Source organism: Eleginops maclovinus, chromosome 15, assembly GCF_036324505.1.
Source record: "Eleginops maclovinus isolate JMC-PN-2008 ecotype Puerto Natales chromosome 15, JC_Emac_rtc_rv5, whole genome shotgun sequence".
Taxonomy (NCBI): domain Eukaryota; kingdom Metazoa; phylum Chordata; class Actinopteri; order Perciformes; family Eleginopidae; genus Eleginops; species Eleginops maclovinus.
The window spans coordinates 8,541,586-8,563,228 of NC_086363.1; the positions used below are offsets into that span (position 1 = coordinate 8,541,586).

Sequence of the window (21,643 nt, forward strand, 5' to 3'; positions counted from 1 at the left end):
TGGTCTGAGAAGCTCTCATTTCTAAATGTGAACATACAGCAGCTCAAATATCAGTGTATGAATGGCTAAAACAAAAAGCAGAGTTCAATCAGCTCTACAAATGTTCTTTGAGATGATTGTTTTTTTTAGGCTGATTTTTCTTTTTGTGTTTCTATAGAGTTTTATGTTCTGGAACACAGCTATCTAATTGTGCCATTCTAAGGAACTTAAAAAAAACAAAATGATTACGTTTTACTTAAGTGGTTTAGAAGGTGGTGATCGGTTATATTTGCTTTTCAAACTGAATGTTTTACATATGAAAGTGATGCAAATTTAAAGAAATTGTCAGATTTCTTAGTTGAGAGTGCTTTGAAAACATGTCCTTACTCGCTGTTTGTTCATTCCTTGCTTTTAGGGATGTTGGAGGAAGATAACAGTAGATGATTCGATGCCATTTGACGAAGAAAACAACTTGCTTCTCCCAGCCTCCACCTGTCAGTCAGAGCTGTGGCCAATGTTGCTGGCGAAGGCTCTCATTAAGGTGGCCAACACAAAGTGAGTTACGGTACATTCCAGCAGAAACTACATAAGCGTCTCAGCACTGTCACAAGGAGTTGGGAAACATTTCTAATAGTCTTAAAGTAAGAGGGGCCAAGGAACAGACTCTTATTCGAAGTATATTCACACTATGCAGCCTAACTCTAATAAGACCACCTTTAAAAATGCACTATGCACATTCACCCATTATACTTTGTAATTTGCAATGAACACATTGGTTGTAGGACATTGAACTTATTATCTGATTTCATTTTATTTATTCATCTTTTTCAAGGTAACGCATCCACACAGCTCTATTTCAAAAAGTATTCAAGATCACAGTGTTTTTAAAGGTACCTATTGTTTCATGCTGAACTACCCAGGACATTTTTAAATGGGTGACAGATATGTAAATGTGAATCCTGATGAAGTAAACTAAACTACTTAAAGCTCATACACTTGCACTAGAAGACCTTGGAGTGTGTTTTGCTGACTTGCTGCCAAACCTTTACCTGACCTAACCTCTGCCTTGGCTGTCTTGAGTTTGGTGACGGACAGGGGTCATGTGCGTCTGTGATGGGGCAGCATGGCGTGTGTAAAGGTGGCCGTTCCAGTGTTAACAAAAGGTCGAGACATAAATGTTTCATCCAAGACAGGAAACAAAGGAGCCTTTTTCCTGGTGAATTATTTATGAGCCATAGTGGAAGTTCTTCGTACTGAACTAGTCCCCAAACTTTGCCCAGGTGTCTGCTGGGGCTCCTATGAAAAGAGGTAGTCCTTTTTTTATTTAGTAGTTTAAAGGCTCCATCACTTTTAAAGATTTTTTTGTAGTGGTTTTGGGCTTTGGCATTACTGACCTAGTTGTATTGATTTCACTTTCTCGAGTATCATGACTGTGGACTGGACAGGTTGGCCACAGGATCCCAAGAGAACCAATTAGAGCTGCTGCAGGCCTCTGTTTCAACTGACAATAGTCTGCGAAGGACTCACAAAGGAAAATTGGTTGAAGCGACTTAAATTATAATTGCAATACACATATGACACATTCCAAGTGAAGAATATAAGCTAAGCCTGTCCTTTTTGACATTCAGTCAAACAGATGGCAGAAAAAGTCCAGGCTGGTTATGATAACACCAAACACTTTTTACTTTTTACTTGTTGCCCTGTATGAGCTTTTAATAGTGCCTTAAATGGTCATTTAAAAAAAAAATCATTTTCTAACAACAGTCAATTCGAACATCCTATTGTTTTAGTATTTGTGATTTTTCAGTATAGATTATTGTCACATGACAAATGTCTGTCTTTAAATTGTACTTAGTTGTCTTCTCTGGTGTCAGTACTAAACATGATGTGTAACGTAAGACGTCAAACAAGAGGAAGTGCGAATCATATTAGTTTCATTGTCTGAGTTAAACCACTTGAGTGGCAAACATATTTGTGATTTCACACTGAAAACATAACACCACAGCTTTCTTTTAGAACTGTTCCAATGCTAGGAAGTCTCTAGTTTGTCTTTTTTTATAGTTTTTTGTGTGTATTTGCTTCCCAGTGTAATGTCAGAGGCCAGCGGAGAGATGGGCGAGTTCAGCTTTATCCACACCCTCACTGGCTGGATCGCAGAAATCCATCCTTTAAAGTAAGGTCCTCATTGGTCTGATCCCCTCTTGTACCTCTCTATCACTTCTTCAATTCATTGATAAGTGCCTTACATAATTATACCTATGTTAATGCCGTTGATAATCTCTCTTTGCTTCTAAAACGATTGAGAAACAACGAGATTCATAATAAAGGAGGAGGAGGTGATGGAACTTTAATGGGGAACAGTGTTTAGGAGTGAAGCTGGGTCGTGTTATTTTCTGTAGCTCAGCAGGTTAGCTGGTGTTAGAGTGTGCCTGGGGAATCCAGCAACACGTTCAGGCACTGTACATGTTTGTTACGGATTGATTCGTGACTAGTGGGTCTGCAGTGCACACACACACACATTCTATCACAACCCTAACACCCCACCCCCACACATCACACACAGACTGGTCTTACATACATTTCTATTTACAACATCTAGTACCATTTCAATTGAAAAAAACCCAATTTCACCTATATTGTGGCCACACAAATCACATTTCTGCTCTATAAAATGTTGAGTGTCGGTATTGAAGGTTTTGCTTGTGTACTACTAGCGTGATATAATGGCAGCTGGTTAGCATAAGACAAAAGGTAATTCATTATTCTGGTTGATGTTAACAATCAGCACAGGGGACATGATTTTGTAACTCAGAAAACTGAACTTGTTTTTGTTCAAAAATGATGCCGTGCTCCATCAATATTAACCACTGGACTGTCTCTACCTTCCACAACTGCTGAGCTAACAAGATGGAGGAACTATTTTACCAACAAGATTTCTATGCCCTCTAATGCAGATAGACATATTAAAAAAGGAGAAGTGCAGGCTGCAGTTCAAGCACAGAGCAAGCGTTTTAAATATTAGATCCAAACATGTCCTCCTCACATTAGAATGATGGGATCAGGCTGAAAATCCATAAAGTAACCCTCTAAGCTAACACAGTAAATAACATGACCTATTACTGTACCTTTGACTTGCTTATCACACAACAATATTGCTCACTGATTCTGGTATACTAACTGGCTTTACCGTGCTCTCAGTGTACTGAGAGGACTTATACATATGGCATCGTAACGAGGCTAGGAACCTGTTTCAATTTCATTCTTCACTGGTTTCTCAAGATGTTAGGTCGTGTCAGTGAGGTTCTGTATTCTTTAGGTCTTCTGCTTTACTGTAATTTGCATTTGAAGGTCTTCATGTTTTAAAATAGTTTTATAAAAACATTATGTGAAGCATTTTGCATTGCCTTTGTGGAGGAAATGTGCTACATATAAACTTGCGTTGCCTGCAATAGCAAAATGTATTCTAAAGAATGTGGCGGGGGGGAGATTGTATGATTTTCAAGGAACAAAGAAAGACTGGTGTAAGAACTGCAGCCCATTGTATTGCAAATAGGGATATATACACAGTAACAGGAACAGAAACTGCAATAGACCCGGTGCTAAAACAGTGTGAAGAAATGGTAGACTTTATTTGGTAAAGCAGAAGTCATATTGTTAGAGCTGAATGCTTCTCTGCCTGCTCAAACGATTTTGTATTGTGGAAAAACAAAGACATTACAGTCAAAACCAGCTCAGGAATGCAGATGTTTTGAACACAAAACTATAATATTGTCGCCTATTTCTTAATCCTATTTTCTTTTACCTCCTTTCAGGTCTATAAACCTGGGAAAAACCTGGGATTTCTTACAAGAAAACATTCCGAAATTTACATTCCCAGATGAGAGTTCAAAACCTCAGACTGCAGATTCCAGCTTTAAGGACAGCAAGAATGATCCTGCGAAGCATGAGAAAAGTAAAGGACTGAACTGTGACACACACACAAACACACACACTCACACACACACACACACACACACACACACACACACACACACACACACACACACACACAGAAAGACATGCAATTATGCAAACATGCATACCTGGAAACATACAACTCTATTACACGCTGCTTTCACAATAGTTGAGTGAGTTAAATCATTCATCCATTAGATTGAGAGAGTTGGTGTGCACATAATACTTAAATACAGCTTATTACTCCATCAGTGGGCTGTTGATATAGGTCTCCACCTGTTTATATGTGCAGCGCTATACTGTATGCAGTCTTTGTATATATGTACAGTTTGAGAATGCACTGTGTGTAAATCTCTATTTCCTCCCTCTGGATCCATAATTCAACAGCTATGGAGTGTGAGAATGAATATTTCATTGTCCTACAGAAACTAAATCCTATCAATGATACCATTCTATTATTGCAGCAGTGACTTTATGTCTTTGCAACATTCATATTATTGTTAAATGTTTTGCTGTAAGATTTGGAAAAACGCTCCTGGCTGAAGGTCACTCACTCACACACACCTTGCATTCGGAGCCAGTGCTCTGCTAACTCTTTCCTGTTGTTTCAAGCGTCACTTCCTGTTTTCTAAAGTTCATCAATTATGGAGTGCAGGGAGGGTTAATATGTGTATGGTGGACTATAAATAAACCAGCAGAGGGAGCAGTGGCAGGGTGAATTATTTGGTGTTCCCGCAGGGCAGAAGAGCCTCCCAAGTTAAATGTGATGAAGGCAGGATTGAAGCATTTCCTCAGAAAACAGAGAGTAGTTTGAAGATGTTTCAGGTCATTTAGGTAGAGAGATGCCGTTTAGGCTTTATTTAGGTTGTACAATTGATTTAAAGAATCATCAGGCCTGAAAAACAAAACAAAAAAGTCAAAGTATTTACATCAGCATGAGTGGGCCCCAGTGGGAAGTGATTTTCCACTCTCTTCACTCTATTGTCCTCAAATTTACCCTCCTGCTCTGTTTGCCTGCAATCTGTCCCTCTGTCTCTCCTTCAATTCTGCTGATGTACAGGAATATAAAGTATAACTAACACTTTGACAGGTATTCACAACAAGCATTACTTAACAACATTGAATTTCTCTCTCACTGTTTCTGTGCCCACTGTTGTATTCCCTTGAGATAATCAATTGAAATGCATAAATCACTATGCAGCATAAGAAGCACTTCTCTGTTCAATACTTAATGTACAGCCTTTATATTAGTCCAGCCGTGCTCTCTTCTCTACGGTCCTTCAAATTGATTTTCCATGTCTACTGGGTGATGTGCTCTTCATACCACATACTCTAAGATGCCCCATAGGGGCAGGGCCATCCATACATAACCTACATACTCTGTTGTTGCCTTATTTATACGTGTGGAGGCCAATAGTGCTTTCACATCTCCAGGGCTACACATTTCATTACACTTTTTATCGTCTATCAGGTTTACTTTTAGATGGCTCATAGTTTCACTGACTAATGCACTTCATCGGAGTCAGTCCATCATTTAAGTCTCAGTAAATTGTACTGCGAACTGATACATTGCAAGGTGCGAAATATCATACTATCAGAGTATACTGTATATATTTTGCATCCATATTGGACTGTCTGTGTTTATTTGTGTTTGTGTGAGTTTTCATGTGGGGTTTACTTGTACTTATGTCTTTTTTTTGTGACTTTCTCAGGTCCCCCTGAGGTGGTGGTGTGTGCCAGCTACTACCCTTTACAGCCACATCATAATTCGTTTGGGTTTGGACACATGGTATGTCTTTTCTCTAACTCTGCTCTCTGCTGGTATGCATACACTTGCTTATTTCACACTGATTTTTACTTCAGTCACACTGAAACGAGACACATTTGCATGAGCACATTTTAATGTTGCCCATATAGATACAAATAAATATAAAGACAAACTTTTGAAACTATATATGTCACCTCTGTACTCCAACCTATTGGGGCCATTGTAGGTTTTGGAAATATCCCAAATTTAAGAGAATAATCTCTGAGATTAACACGTGTCTCAGAGGCACGTGTGCGTGAAGAGGTGCAGTGGCTGTCCATTGCCACCATTAAATATGCTTGTTACACAGCAATGTTTTTTCTTATGATAACAAGGTGTTTCTGGGCTAAAATCCAGAGTCTTTCCTTATTGCTTAATCTGATTCCAAAGTACATTTGATTAGATCATCCACTGCAGGCATAATGCACGGCAAGCGTCAGTGTTGTGTGAAGTTGATCCAACTGTCTCGCTGTAATATTTTTTTTAGTCTACAATGGCCCTATTGCTCTGTTATGTAGCACAGTAATGTGAAAAATGTACTGAAGACCTAAAGTAAAAGTGGGCGGTGGAGATGAAACATAACAGGGCTTGTGACCGGGGGGCATGGTGTGTTCTATTTGGATGCTTCGCCTCAACAGGCTTCACTTGTTTTATTATTTATACCCATGCTAATGCTAATTGGTGGACAGGATTTCCTTTGTGAGGGTGGAGGTGTTGCATCACCTCCACCCTCTGATCTTGGGTCAAAATCCCCTTTTAGCAGTTTTGTAGTGGTGACTGTTGACACTAATTGTTAATATGACAGAATAACTTTTAAACTGCAATTTTTAAATGTTGATGAGTTATAACTGCATATGTATTTATACACACACAGGCTAATTCCTCAGAGTGTCTTCGTCAGTACGGTCTCTCCTTGCTGTGCAGCCACATTGTCTTGTTGACCAGAACCCGGGCTTGCCCGCTTGAGCTACCACCCAAACCTCCACCCGTACCACAGTGGAAACTCATCCGCCCGCCAAAGGAGATCAATGTCCTGGATGAACCAAGGAGTAAGTGAGAGACAGAGAAGGAGGCAGGAAATGAAGAAATGTTCAAATTAAGTTTGGAGAAAACAGGAGGAGGATGCAGAGGAGGCTATCAAACAAATAGAAAAGTACAAATTGTGTAGGTGAATGTCTTAAATAAAAATGACCAGAAAGGAGAGCGAGTGCTAATGCAGGATATGTCGAACCTGCAGTACAGAGGGCGTTCAGCAACACATGTTGAAATGAGAAAAGAAGGAGGATAGCTACAATATTTCTGTAATGAAAATAGCTGCTGGCTCGGGCATATCTGACATCAGCTGATCTCTGAGTGGAACAAAAATGTATTCAGGAGTGTGAAAAAGCAGTGCTGGTGTGATGTGAGCTTTTTTTTCCTTTTCTCTTTTTGCAGAGCTTCCTTTGTCCAAACCAGAGCAGTTCATTGAGGTGGCCAGCCCTTTTCTCTCCTACAGTGTCAAGAGCAACGTTGACTCAATCCTGGAGCTGTGCGTAGACTTAAAACTAAAACTTAGAAAAGAAACTACACAAGTCTTTTCTGTCTTCATGTAGTTCTGCTCGTTTTACGGAGTTGTTTTACTTGTTCTTAGCTAACCCTTTACTGAGCTCAATGCAGAGGAAGGAAAGCAACAATACTGCTTACTGTATATCTGGGGAACAAAAAAAACATTATCATGATCACTTTAGTTTTATTTATGGTGTACCACTGTACCTCCAACTCTGCCCCCTGTTCTCCCTGAAGGAATGACTTACAGTAAGCAGTTCAAAACATGAAATCATATGTGCAGTTTATTTTTTAAACATTTTCGCATTAACAATTACACATTAAGATTGGTTTATTCCCAGTTGACTATTACTAAACTCAATGAAAGAGATAAAAACATAAATAATAACAAACGCAGCAGTGTGACGGTATAATGCTATTATGGTTTCATTTGATGCCTATAATGTGACATGCATGACTCATTTGTATATGATATGGTTTAGTCCTTCTAAATGTGTTACCATGACATGAGATGTGTGTATGTCATGTTGATGAAATGACCCATGTCCAAATAGAGCATGATTATATCTTTGTGTAACAGAGAGGCCAGGAAGAGCGCTCAGGGGAAACAATCCCATGGATCCCCTCTGGTCTCCATCGCTGAGAGAGAGGAGACTGAATGCAGAGAAGGGCTTGAGCCTCATGCAGCTGAACGCACCACTAACAAAGCAAAGAGCACAACAGGCAAAATAGAGGTACATCAAATAACTGGTTGCTAGGGTTGATTTTTATATTCAGCCTGTGTGTGATTTACATGTTACAGAGCATCTTCTTGTTGTGGCAACCCTACGCCATTTATTTAAATAGGTATTGGGATCTGTGAAACCCATTGTGCTATTTGTCCATCAATGAAGATAGTAGCAGATGTCGGAATTCTTGTTGCCAAATTTGGTTCCCCCCTTTTTTTATTCTCTTGTTTCATGTTTCTCTCTCCCCCCTCCGTGTACTGTGTAAGAATGCAGTCGAAGGCTCATCTGAGTAGCTCTGTGTGTCAGTGACAACGAGGCTGCCATCCCCCAGTCTCAAAGTCACTTCTGTTGTCTCGCAGCCAGGCCACCACTGACCAGGGGCACATCTACTAAAGACAGAACCAGTGAGAGAAGGGATGGGGGTTCAGAGCAGCAGAAGCGTGACAAATACAGACATAGATGAGGATAAAAGAAAGATAAAGAGGAAGAAGGGAGACAACTCTATAGAAAATTTGGGATTGAAAATGGAAAGAAGAAGGCAGTTGGACAAGGAGAGATGAAAGTGGAGCAGGAAACAGAGGGAGTTGGGAAAAGACAATCTCTGGTGTGGTGGTGACGGGGAACGGGGCACGTGGGTTTCATACAGGAAGAGGTCGTGTACTGCGTTGATGAAAAAAGCAGTGCAATTAGATGGTGAGCCATCAGTGTCTGCGTCTCCTGGGGGGTTCATTATTACACTTCATTCCTAGCATACAGAGAAAAAATAGAGTTCATATTAATCGGCCTCTTGTGTAACTGTGACCAGTTATAGAGCGGTTAGGCTAGGGCAGTATGGACACACTAATTTGATTTGTCGTTAGATGTGTGTGTGCACATGCACTCGTGTGTATTGGTCTGTGGATGTGTCATATGTGTGCCACATTTTTGCTTGGTGTGTTCCTGCTCTTCACAAGCCCTTGGTGGGTTTCATGCTGACGGCACTGTACATTAAGTGAGATGGGTTTTTGCTGTTTTGACCCCTTCCGCTGTTTGTCTCTACACTGGCCAACAGTATCAACCTCTGGGCCTCACACCTAGAATATCAGCAGGTGGTGTCACATGATGTCCCTAATACCCTCATTAGCCTACTTACTCAACATTAGTGTGGGTAAAAGAATTAGACCTTGGTGAAACTGCGCTGTTTTAACCTCCGAAATGCTTGGAATGTGGTTAATCGCTAAAGCCCCTCCGTGGTTTAAGTTTACTTGTGCCAGATAACTAGACATCTACACTTCTTTAACAACACTATGTCTGGGCTGTGAGATCAATGGAAATCTTTCTGCCTGTTAGCTGTGAATAGCCCCAAATATATCTTTAACTTGATTTCATTTGATATTATTCATGTAAGAAATGGGCTACACCTCAGGTGAAAGTCCAAAATATGGAAATATTCTTTTGTAGAGCAAAGACATAACTCCACTCTGGCTGTGCAAGTGAAGTGAAGGATTATAGAAATGAGCCTTTATCCACCAATCAACCAAAACTGTGGTCTAAAAAAATATAATAGTAATATATAAAAATATAGCTTTCTCCCCTCAAGGCAACATATTAAAAGCCCAGGAGCATTGTGTGTAACATCAGTCTGAGTGTCCCCTTACTGTACACAGGTAAGGGATCTAATACACATCATGCCTTGGAGCTTGACTCAGAGTACACTCCTATATCAACACATCTTTTACTTGTTTTGTATGCAGTGAAAATGTTGCTGTAGTGGTTGAGGGAAGGTCAAGTGCGCCTCCCTATCTCCATGCCTCTTTCCGTCCGTCTGGGTCTCTGGGTACTTATTCAAATAAGTGGTGACTCACACACAGACACAAACTCACTGTGACTCATCAGAAAGTCTTGGCGGGGGTTGCTGCAAAGTTACACGACACAAAGCCATAATTCCTATTCTAAACTACTGGACATTCACCAGGGATTTTCCTAAAGGGAGCTTTGTTTAAGAGAAAAACTTCAAATATAACGTCCTGGAGGAAAGTTTGTTTAGTCGATACAGGTGTAGCACTACTTGCACATGAATTTAGCAGCAGTGAAGCCTTTTACCAGGTAACGTCATCTCTTGCATGGCTCAGACAGATCATCGTGCTATCTGAAGGATTTGACAATGACTTATTAGCTATTTTCTTTATTGTGTTGGGCAGACAAGCATGCAATCACAGCTGTTGAGTAATTCCCCTCTAAGAGAAGTAACATGCTCAACAACATAATAACTCTTCATCTGACAGTGGAAGTATATTAGAGCAGTTTTTTCCTGTCAGAGATGCAGCCCTTGTCACATTAAACCGGGTCTCATGTCCTGTGGTGTACGGCGAGAGTGGCTCAACACCACAGCTGGCATAGAATCACTAGAGGGCGGATGCGTTTCTCTGGCAGTGTTATTCCATCAGCAACTCCCTGTTCATCCCTCTCTCTCTCTGTGTCCCTTTAGGTTACTACAGAGGACAGGCAGAAGGACAATGATGACATATCCAATGGTAAATACGGTTTCTTTGCACTGGTGGTCCCAACATTCATATTGAAAGTAATCCACGCTGTATCAGTACACAAGATCGCATTACCCAAGGTCAAATATTAAGATGCCAGATTGGGTAGATGGTCATTAATTTTGTATAATGCTTTATGAGGAATGCAGGCACTATCTTCATTATTAGTTGCATTGAACAGCCTCTGTGTGAGAAAACTATTGTGATTGAAAATATTTTCATCTCTCGCCTCCACTCCCTCCATCGTTCTATCCATGCTCCATCAGTTGGCCAAGACACTTTGAAGAAGATGGGACTGTGAAATTATGCCTTATGACAACTAGCCAATTCCCTGCCTTCTCTCTGCCCCCGTTTAGTTGCTTAGTAACACCTGCAGTTTGAGCTAGCGTACCACATTGCTCAGCAGCAGAGACACTGGCCCCTGACGCCTCAGCTTTCTGATCAGACATTTTGCTTCGAGAAGCACTTGGGGGCAGAGCAACTGTGTCTGTGTGTGAGTGTGTGTCTGTGTGTGTTTTATTGGTGGAGTGTGTGTGACTGTGGGCACGTCTATGACTTTGTTCTGCATGCATTGAGATTGTGGGAGTCAGTGAGTGGGAGTATGGATGTGCATGTGCGCTTAAACTATGCCATTATGTGGGAGTTTGGCCAATTCGACTCACTGTGTTTAAGATAGTGAGTCTCGGATAACTTACTATTAGTCACAAGAGGAAAGGCATTTTGTTACTAGCAGCATTTTTATAAAGGAGATTTCACAGGCAACTCAATGTCTATCTAGTAAGCGTGGCATGAAACACACCAGTTAAACTCAGATTCTTCTCAGCATTATGAAGACATGTTTTTTAATTTATTTAGATACTGCAGATTTGTATTGGATATGCATAATACTGAATACATGTATACATATAAATACATTATAAAAATACATTTGCTACACCAGATGTCTAACTAAACAAATGTTTGTATCCTTTACACATAATCACAAATGAATCTCCCTTCCAGATCGACCCAAAACTGCATTGGAGGAGCCTTTAACTGAGGACCCCACGATTCTTGTCAGTCCCATCCTGCAGGAGACCTGGGTGGACCTGGAGGATTTTGCCAAATGCTTTCAGTGAGTCACAGACACAAATATGTACTGCAAACACACTGTAAACGGAGAAACAAATGAACACGTTGTAAAATGGTTGAGGTGCCTAACAAATGTGTGATACGGTTTCTAATTGCTTTTATTTACTCAGCTCATAAATAACTGGCCTTTATTTATATGTTTCTTCCAGGACCCTCTTGGTTTTCCATAAACCACAATGCTTCCCACATCAGATCCACAAATCTAATTTTAAGGTATAGTTCACATCATCACAAAACAACCTACTGTCTGCATCTTTGTAATTTAGTGCTGGTTCTTATTAAGCTTTTCATTTTTTTCCCACATGATTTTAGGTGCGTTCGTGCTTTGACACACACATGCTGTATGTATTGTTATTAATGTAGCTGTTGTTTTCACAGAGCACCGTCCTGCCCAAAACTGCAACAGGCACCAACTGTACTGGGTCAGCTACTAACTTCTCTGGATCCCTGCCTTTGATATCTACTGTAGCAAGCCCTGAAGTACACACATGCAAACACACAGAAACGCACACATGCACCAATTGCACATAAGCTCACATTCAACCAAACTGTGTTCATGGTATCAACTAATGGTTGCCTAGTTCTCATGGAGATTGCTCAGTTGTCATGTGTGGAACTTTTGACACATTTTGGGCGAATCAGCTAGTTATTGTCAAGCTAATATTTCCAATGTCAAAACATGCAAGTAGGGAATCTATTCAGTTCTTAAAGAAACATGAATTTCATAAACACACTTAGTGACAGTATGCAAGTGTGTGTGTGTCTTAAATGTCTGTGTGTGTTTATACGCCTGTGTGTATAGAGTGCTGAGTCTGCTTGTCACTCTGAACACGTATGCAGTCTTTCCATCTTTTCTTGTTCTCTATCTGTCTTCCCCCCTCCTCTTTTGTCTCCCGCTTTGTCTTTCTCACTGTCTCTCTCACAGCTGCTTTTTCCTACATGACTAAATTTACCGTCTTAGCCTCTTTCTTTCAGGTGCCTCCTCAAATGCTTCTTTCACTCACTCATCTCTTCCTATTTACTTCACCCACCTCTCCTTCTCCCTTCCCCTCCTCTGTATCTTCTTTAAGACACTCTTCTATCAGTTTATCATCGTCCCTCCCTATGACTTTCTGCTCTTCCTCTCTTTTGCTTGTCTTTTTTTACTTGCCTGCCTTCATACTGATATCTAAGGCCAGTGTGTATTTGTCTGTTTGTGTGCGTGTGTCGTAAGTGCACTTATGTGGGTGTTTGCTTATGTGTGTGTGTGGGTATCTTCCCTTCCCCAGAGTCCAGAGGTAAAAGGCACACACTACCTGTGTGTGGACAGCATGCAACATCCCCAGATCCACATCCTTTTCTCTGCTCTGCTTCTCTGGGGAGATACGGCTGAGGAGAGTAAGGATTATGCACTCAATCTCTAAAAGCAGTTATCATTCTATATCTAAGCATTTGAGTAAACGCTCACTTAAATATATGGGATATACAGTAAAGGTATATAATATTCCTTAAAACAGTCAACATTTATGAACCTTTATTTCATGATATTTCACTGTGCTTTGTCACTATGCACATTTTCTGTCTTTGCTCTCCAACATCTCATAGAAAAGGAAGCATCAGCACTATGTAGGTCTGCAGTTCTCACCGCCCAGACCTACTCCTGGAAAAGCCTGCAGTCTGAGCTGCCAATTCTCACCATCAAGACCACCTCCTCAAAAGCAGCCGTGCTTAACTTACCCCCGGGGTAAGACGGCATTAATGAATACTGAGAAATGTGTGCTACACTGATCAAAATTAAAGGCTTGGATAAAGTTAATCAACAGACTAGAAAGTCACACATTTATGTTATGAACCGCATGCTCAACAATTTCTACGTGGATCCCAAGTACCTAGTACCACAGTACTACCTCAGTAGGTAACGGTTTAGTATGCCAATTCATAGGTTCAATATTTGACATGGGAGTACTTGATTCTCTCTGCTTGTAGAAAGCTAATGTTTTCCATTGTGACCAGTCAATCTATTAAACTTTGATGGACACTCACCTTATAAAACCAGGTAATTCTCTGATTTAAACTAAACCATGTTTGTATTTTTCTTTATATTTCACATAGCTCTCTCTCCACAAAATGGTATCCTTTCTCACAATTCTTCCCATTAATTTTTTCTATCTTCAAGCTTCCACTGTTTAACGGTAAATTACCCTAAGCACTCCTCTGCATTGCAATAATGATGGCAAGGTTACAGCTTTAATTCTTATCATGGGAACCTGTTATAAAAATGTAAGCATATTTTGAAATGCACCCCAGAGAGTTTTTGATTAAAGGGAGCTTTTCACTCTTGTTGTGATCTTTTTCATACAGCTATGCAGAGATCTACTTAAAGCTATCCTAAATTGGGCAGAGGATTTCTGCCCACTTTAGATGCTCTGAAAAGCAGTAAAAAGCATCTGTCCTACTCTCTATTAATGGGTGCTACTTGGCCTAGAAGCAGAGGGCCTAGTTTTCTGGGGTCAGATGCAGGTATGCAGCAGTGCAATTACCACTGAGCCATAATCACACACCGCACTCAACCTATTATGCCCAGATGCCCCATAGTACACTCACTCCAAGAGAGAATAGCTGACATCCAGGCTTTTGAGCAGCAATAATCTTTAAATCTTTGTATGTCACTTTAAGCCCATGTTAACTGTATGTGATATAGTATTTTGCCCATATGTTGTGCATGTTATTCATAATCTTTGAACATACATTACTGTCCTGTATGTAAATTAATTTTAAAGAGGTTTTTGTTCTCTTCCTTCAGATACCTCCCAATTTTCCCCCTTTCCACTCCACTTCCATTCTCTCCCCTACCCTTTTCTATGCTGTCCTCTGCTTCTTCAGCATAAGCCCAGGTCTGCCTCAGTGCTCATCCATTTAGTTAGGATGTGATGGCTGAATTATGTAAAGCTAATGGGGCCATGGAAGTAAGGTTCCACTCTCTCATGGCTGACAAGGCCCTGTGAACTCAACTTGGCATTTGCACACAGGACATTAGGCTACTGCACTTCCGACCGTTTGACCCATTCAGTATTACTTGAACTAACATAATTCTACTTTTAAGTCAAGGAAGGGATTTTATTCAGTGTTATTTCACACATTTTGTCCATGATAGTGCAGTTACATTACCAAAAACTGATAAGTCACTGGGAAGTTGGCCGAGGGTTTCTATATGTGCTGATTACTAATGGTTTCCTAATTTTAGTAGCCTAATATTTTTGACATTTCTGTACTTAGTAATTGAGAATAATTAGCAAGAGCCCAACCAGGAATTGCAGGGGGGGTGCGAGACAAATCTGAGTGGTTTGGAGATTATTTATTAGATCAGTCATTGTGAAATGATCTAAGAAGGTAACATCACTCTTTCATTGACCTTGTAGCAAAATATTCGTCCAGTGAAAAAGGCTTCATGACAAGACTTTCCCTCTCTTTCAAGGGTCACTGGTGAAACAGATTTTTTCCCCGCTGTTAAAGAGTTTGTAGTGTGCAGTACACCAGGATATATGTTGTTGTTTTGAAAATACTAAGTTTGCTTTCTTTCCCTTACAGTCGCCATGTGTTGTCCTTCCAGACCAAAGCAGCACTGGGCTACCACGTTCACCTGTACAGCAAGACACCTTTCATCTTTGGGGATGAAGAAACCATCATGTCATACCTCACCAAGGTAACGAGGGCTTTAGTTATCAGTTGACAATCAGATGACTTTCAAAACTCCAAAAGGGATCAAATCATAAAAGGATTTGAAAGGAAATGTTACTGAATGTTTTCTGAATAAGGAATGTTCATTTACATTTATTTTCTATATCTGTGGATGCATTTTAACAGCTACGTGAAATTTATACTCCTCATAAACAGACAAATCAAGAAGTGGATCTCTTTAAACATCAAATCATGCCACAAGATAGTTACACCTTAACATGAGGGATGATATGCATATTTCTTTAATTTCCTTCTCAACCCCAAAGTAATTTCCTCACTCACTAAAAGCTCAGGGGGACGTTGTGACTGAGAAATACAGTGTGCTCAACAAATGAACTATAAAGCACTTGGCGCATTAATACCTCTGCCAAGGCTGCACAATCCTCTCAAAAATAATAATCCTTTTTAAAACTTTTATGTATGTGTTTCCCTGATAAACAGGAAAGTGCTCGTTTCATAGAGCAGGCGTCGTCCATCTTAAAGGCCCTGTCCAGAGTGGTGTCTTCCTTTAGCGATGAGCAGGATCAGCCAACAGCCAGAAGAATCCTGGAAGAGACTCACTGCCCGCAAAACATCCACACCAGCCTGGGGAAAGGGCAACATCAAAAGGTAGCTTGTTTACCTATGATTGTACACGGATTCTGTGTAAATTTAGTGGATAACTCACCCTGCTTAACACGGTTTAGCTTGGTAATGGAACATATATTACAGTTTAAAGACTGAAATGGCCATTTAACAATAGTCAGTTCTGGTCAGAAGCTAACAATGTGCTAAGCTAATACTAAAACTGTAAAACTGAGTTTTTCAAGCTCGAAAGTTCATACTTATCAATATCTGTAGGTTTTGATTGCAGGTAAAAGACAGATACAGTATACACACTAGCCTATATTGCTATTGGAAACGTGGAATTATGTGCAGACTAACCACCCACCTACTTGAGCAACATGGGGTCTTGTCTAGAAGGTTCATAAATAAATATTACCTTGTTCAGCCAACTACTCCTGAGGATGTAATTAAAAAATCTGAGCACCCGGAAAATAAGCATCTTCACACACTCAACGCTCACATGCAGACACAATTGATAACACCCTCCTGCACTCTAACTGTGTGTGTAGGTGTTTAACTTTGCAGTGTACAACATGCTGTGTGAGGCTCTGGGCAGGAAGCTGACATCCAAAGAGCGCTTTGCTCTATGTGCTCTCACAGCTGACCCTTCACTTTTGACCATGGACCCCAAAGAGCCCTCTGATACATGTAAGAGCCATTTGTTTGTGTCTGTATATTGAACATCTGCATAAGTTTGTAAGTAAATACTTAAAACTACATTACAATGATTTAAGTAAATGTAATTAGATATAATTACTATGGTTATTACAATATTCCCTTAATTTGACGTATTCAACTATTCTCATCTTTCAGTTTTCAATATTAATTTGCAATGTTCTGCTGTTACTCCTTTAAGCGGAAGCAGAATCAAAGCCTCCAGGAAGCTGGGGAGACAGGGAGCCAACAGACAGGGAGGTGAAGGCAGTCACAATTCTTCAGGCTGGGTTTAAAGGACATTTGGTGCGAGAAATAATAAACGCCTCAAAACCAGGTGAACACTCTCATGCACCCATAGAGAATGTAGTAATTCAAGTATCATGGTCAGCTTTAAAAAACATCTTTAAGTCATACAGAAGTCCAAAATACTCACCAAATATTGAACACTCTATGTTTGAAAAGCATACACGTCTACAGCATATGCGACAGCTAAAGGGACCAAAAGAGGGGAAAATAAATGAAAAGACAGAATACATGTTTCCTTTGTCGATTATTATTTACATCTAAAAACACACATCATTCACTGTTTGATTTAGTCCAGTGGCTTGCTTTGAGTCTCCGAGCCGAGGCACAAATATGTATTGATGAGACTACCAATCTTACTAATACACCCTGACAGATGAGGGGTAGCCACAGAGGGGAAATACACACATATCTCGGAAATGTGCACATGCATAAACACACAACATTCCTGCATCAATAGCCATACCTCTCAATAGTGACAGCAAATGAAAGATGGGGAAGTGAAGACTTGGAAAGACTGGACAGCTTGTAGGGAAGAATGCACATTTTAATAAGAGACAGAACTGAGCAGCTTTTGATCAATAAACATGTTCAATAATGTTGCTTGGAATAAAGTTGTTATACTGTTTCACTGCAAATTAAGCTCTTTTGTATTTTGCAGCCTATTTTCATTTTCTTACCTACTTCCAATTCATTATTTGTAATATCTAATTGTCTCTACAATTCAGGGGTAATTATCTCACTGTGATGGTGCACTACTGTTTGCAGCTTTTCATTGCGACATTCTGTAGCTATTACCAAGACCTGAAGCTAGCTGTGTCTTCTCCAGATGCAACACTTCACACTGTCACGCTCTGAATAACTCGCAGACATGGGAATATACACAGCCTCATGTATGCAGTATTTGCATAAAACAGGGCTGATCATTTGCCTCAATGTAATTTGTCTATTTCTTTAATGGCTTGAACATTTGCTTCGATCATAGAAAACAAAAACAAAAATCCACATCATTATTGAATCCATCTGCCAGTAATGTAAAAAGAATTGTGGTGGTTATGTAGCATAGGCATGATCACACAAAGATAAACACACATTGCATTCATTTACTTGACAAAGTGCAGCTTTCAGAGTGGCACTTTCAGTAATGTCAAAACACCAATCATATTTGAAATACAATGCCTGTCTAGCTTCAAATGTGCCTTTTTATTTTTTTTATTTTGCAGCACATTTGTACCACATATGTTTGTATTTCCCACTCTTTTTCTCTTTCCTCTCTGCTCTTTTCAACTGTTCTCCTTCAACTCTTTCCTGCTGCATAATTTTATCTCCGTCTGTCTTCCTGTCTGTGATTCTAAAGATGATAGGAGGTCTTCATCTCTCAATAGCCTGCTATAATGGCTGTATCAATTTGGAAAAGTGGGCATTTGAAAAGCAAGAGCTGATCTGGAGGGAGGGGGTGAAGGGAGGATGTGAGGACACCTAACTTGTGTCATGCAGCTGTCTCTTCAGAGTGTTTCTTTTACTTAGTATATGCAGAGACAAACACTTACTGACACACACATCTTCATGAACACGGTGCTGCATCTTTTATCTAATGTTCTCTTCTATCAGGGTGGGTAACTATCGGCTGAGATGAGTGTGACAGTTAATGTCAAGGTGTGAATAATGTCCTCCTATCACCTCTTACTGAATGAGACAAGAATGCAATTTTGAAATTTCTGATTCATACCCTGAACTAGGTCAGCTACATTCTTTTTTTTCATGTGTGTGACAACAACATGGATTGTCTTACGACTGTTTGTAATGTGTTGTGTATGTGTGTGTTGATGTGATTCAGGCAGGAAGGAGAACCTCAGTGCATCTAAGATCCTTTCGGACATGTGGCCGAAGGTTGAATCAGATGCAGAAAAGCATGCTGCCCTCTTGCTACGGTAAATAAAGGATAATATGCGTAAACACAATGACTCTGAATGACAATATATAATGTGCACACAATGTATGAATTGCATACTCAAATACAAAGACGTCATCCCTATTAGCCTAGCAGGTATTCATTCACACACATCTCATTATTTGAGAGATTTCAAGCGTTCCTACTGCAGTCCTGTGCCAATGCTGTCTACGTTGTATGGCATGCCTTTAGCCCCCCTGTTGCACCGCATGCCCAGAATCTGCTCCCTCTCCTGGTTGTGGCGGCCTGTGGCGGCCAGGCAGGGAGCATTTTCCACATTGTGTTCCATCTTTTCCCAGTGGTACCATCTGCTGTTTATCCTCTCCTCGTTCCAATCGGCTAGCAGCGTCTGCCGAATGACCCGCTGCCTGGGGAAGTATGTGTGTGCAAGAGCATCGAAAAGCTTGGTCAGCGTGTGTGTGTTTGTGTGTGCATGTGGGAAGGGCGGAGTGGGGGTTGGTAGTCTTCCTTTGAGCATGTGTTTTTTTTAACTGACATCCACTTCAGTCAAAGTTCACGCTGAGACGTGAAGTGCATTTACTTCAATGTATTTTTTTACCTGGATTCCACTCATAATCAGCTACAATAGAGGTATGTTTATTCCAAAAGGTTTGTGTGAATATTATCTCCAAACAAACATTCCCAAAGTGTTTTCACTAAAGATTATTTGTTTTATTTTAACATTTAAAATGTTGATATCCTCCAAAATAAATGTAGTGAATGTTCTCCTCCCTTCTGTGTTTTCTGCACAGGTATATCATTGATCGCTCTGAGAGTAAAGCAGAGCTCTACCCCTGTCAGCAGGATGAATGGACCGGAGTCTCCTTCGCTGATTACTCTGTCCCTCTCCAAGAAACAGACAATTCCTGGGTCCTGGTCTTTAGGTTAGGGAACATTGTAACTTGTTAGGCTTGTCAGTGACATACGGTGACCAAACTTGAAATGCATCCCCTTTTCAACATTGCCAATCTGTTGCCTTTACGCAATAAACTCCGGTTTTATTCCAGAACGAACAATTCATTTGGGGAAATGTAGATATTTCTATAACATTACATTTTAGAATGTCAACAAAAACGATAGAAATAGATAATTGATTACACCTTATATCTTGTTGTTTCTGCAGAGAGGTGTTCCTGGTTTCTAAAAAGATGCTGCTAGTACCAAAGATCTACTCCCCAATCCCTAACTGTCTGCTGCACATCATAAATAATGACACAGGAGAAGAGCTGGACACGCTCTTCAGCAGTGTAGCAGAACATGTCTATCAACCCAACAAGGTCTGTGGATGCTATACATACTTGCACTTCAAATGTTCTATATTTTTTCCTGTCTGTGGAATATTTGCATATCTTCCCAGTTTTCCTCTTACCAAGATATATTGGTTGACTTTAGTAATGCTTCCTGCCTTACTGGGGTCAACATTTCTGACTGTTTTGCCACCATGTGTGTCTGTTTAGTGAAATAATGTTGGCAAAGCTTTCTACTTTTTTAAGATGTGAAACACAGCCTTAAAGAGAAAACAGTAAACCAGTTGTGCTTTTTCTCTTTTTACATCTGTCCAACACACACACACACCTGAAAAAACAAATGATTTAGTCTCTGTAAATCCCTTGCAGCTTGGTTATACCTTTGTAGCAGAGGCTTTCATGCCTGAATGCCCCCCTGTTGGTGCAAAGTGGAGGATACGCTTGATTGGCTCAAGGGAACTCCTGCCAAAACTGTCTCGTCAGAATCCACTCAACACGTTCTCGGTGAAGGAAGTCAGGGATTATTACATTCCCTTTGAGAAGAACCTCATATGTCGGTAAGAGAATTAAAAGCTATATATTTAATTCTCATATTTATAATAGGAATTATATATTTAATCTTGTAAATTGAAATCATTTTTTTCCTAAATGGATCAAGAAAACACATGCTGTCCCATAGCTATTACTGATTCTCACTTACACTACAACACATGAATCATAAATATTAAACACAATGGGTTATAACGGAATGATTGTAACTCCAATCATTTGAAACTTTTTCACAGTTACTTTGTGGAGGTGACAACAGAGGTCTTAGGAACTGTTCAGTTTCAGACTTCCAAGCCAGATGTTTTGATCCGTCTGTCCATCCTGGACCAGGAGAAGGAGGTAGCTAGCAACTACGGGAAGGGTCATGTGGTAATCCCAGTGTTCTGCTTCCTTGCTAACAAAGGTAAGGTTTATTAATTAAAGTAATACATACAATTATTCTGGATCCTGGCAGTAGATGCCCTATTTGAATATAACAGAGTTACCTATACCGTAGTTTCCTATGTTTATATCAGGTGCTGGATAACAACAGTTATAAAAGTGGTATATTTCAAGGGAAAATATATCAAATTAACTCTTCAACATGTGCTTTAGTTCAGTTTTTCTACGTGACTTTTTAAGACACAAAATCGGTTTCGTTATGCAGAGTTGTGTCCTCTGGATCTACAGTACTTAACCCATCTCAAACACAGAGAGAGTATGACATCCAACAAAGGTCTCTGTTCAGAATCAAACCACAGGCCTTGAGGCTATCATTGGTGTCGTATCACTCGGCTACCAGACGCTCTGTTGAAATCTTTAAAAGTTGTTATTTCACCATTTAAAAAAATCCTGTTGTATTGGGTTGGAGGAAAACATTGGTAAATACAACCGAGAGAAAGTACTTTTGATAAACTGACCCTTTAAAGTCATATTGAACTGGCCATTTTCTATGCTAGCCCGATGCA

At 40.1% G+C, this 21,643-nt stretch overlaps 1 protein-coding gene across 1 annotated transcript in view; it reads left to right on the forward strand.

Moving 5' to 3' along the window:
* The window catches only part of adgb (androglobin), a 36,988-nt gene that overhangs the window by 5,697 nt on the left and 9,648 nt on the right, over nt 1-21,643 (forward strand). The window contains exons 6-27 of the mRNA XM_063901754.1: nt 395-534; nt 2,066-2,152; nt 3,792-3,931; nt 5,646-5,722; nt 6,615-6,789; nt 7,175-7,268; nt 7,866-8,019; nt 10,481-10,526; nt 11,538-11,649; nt 11,816-11,879; nt 12,045-12,146; nt 12,935-13,043; nt 13,251-13,389; nt 15,234-15,348; nt 15,825-15,992; nt 16,499-16,637; nt 16,846-16,980; nt 18,787-18,880; nt 19,653-19,784; nt 20,024-20,177; nt 20,517-20,704; nt 20,933-21,099. Coding sequence (XP_063757824.1) covers nt 395-534; nt 2,066-2,152; nt 3,792-3,931; nt 5,646-5,722; nt 6,615-6,789; nt 7,175-7,268; nt 7,866-8,019; nt 10,481-10,526; nt 11,538-11,649; nt 11,816-11,879; nt 12,045-12,146; nt 12,935-13,043; nt 13,251-13,389; nt 15,234-15,348; nt 15,825-15,992; nt 16,499-16,637; nt 16,846-16,980; nt 18,787-18,880; nt 19,653-19,784; nt 20,024-20,177; nt 20,517-20,704; nt 20,933-21,099 — 2,731 coding nt within the window. The remainder of the gene's footprint in view (nt 1-394; nt 535-2,065; nt 2,153-3,791; nt 3,932-5,645; nt 5,723-6,614; nt 6,790-7,174; nt 7,269-7,865; nt 8,020-10,480; nt 10,527-11,537; nt 11,650-11,815; nt 11,880-12,044; nt 12,147-12,934; nt 13,044-13,250; nt 13,390-15,233; nt 15,349-15,824; nt 15,993-16,498; nt 16,638-16,845; nt 16,981-18,786; nt 18,881-19,652; nt 19,785-20,023; nt 20,178-20,516; nt 20,705-20,932; nt 21,100-21,643) is intronic.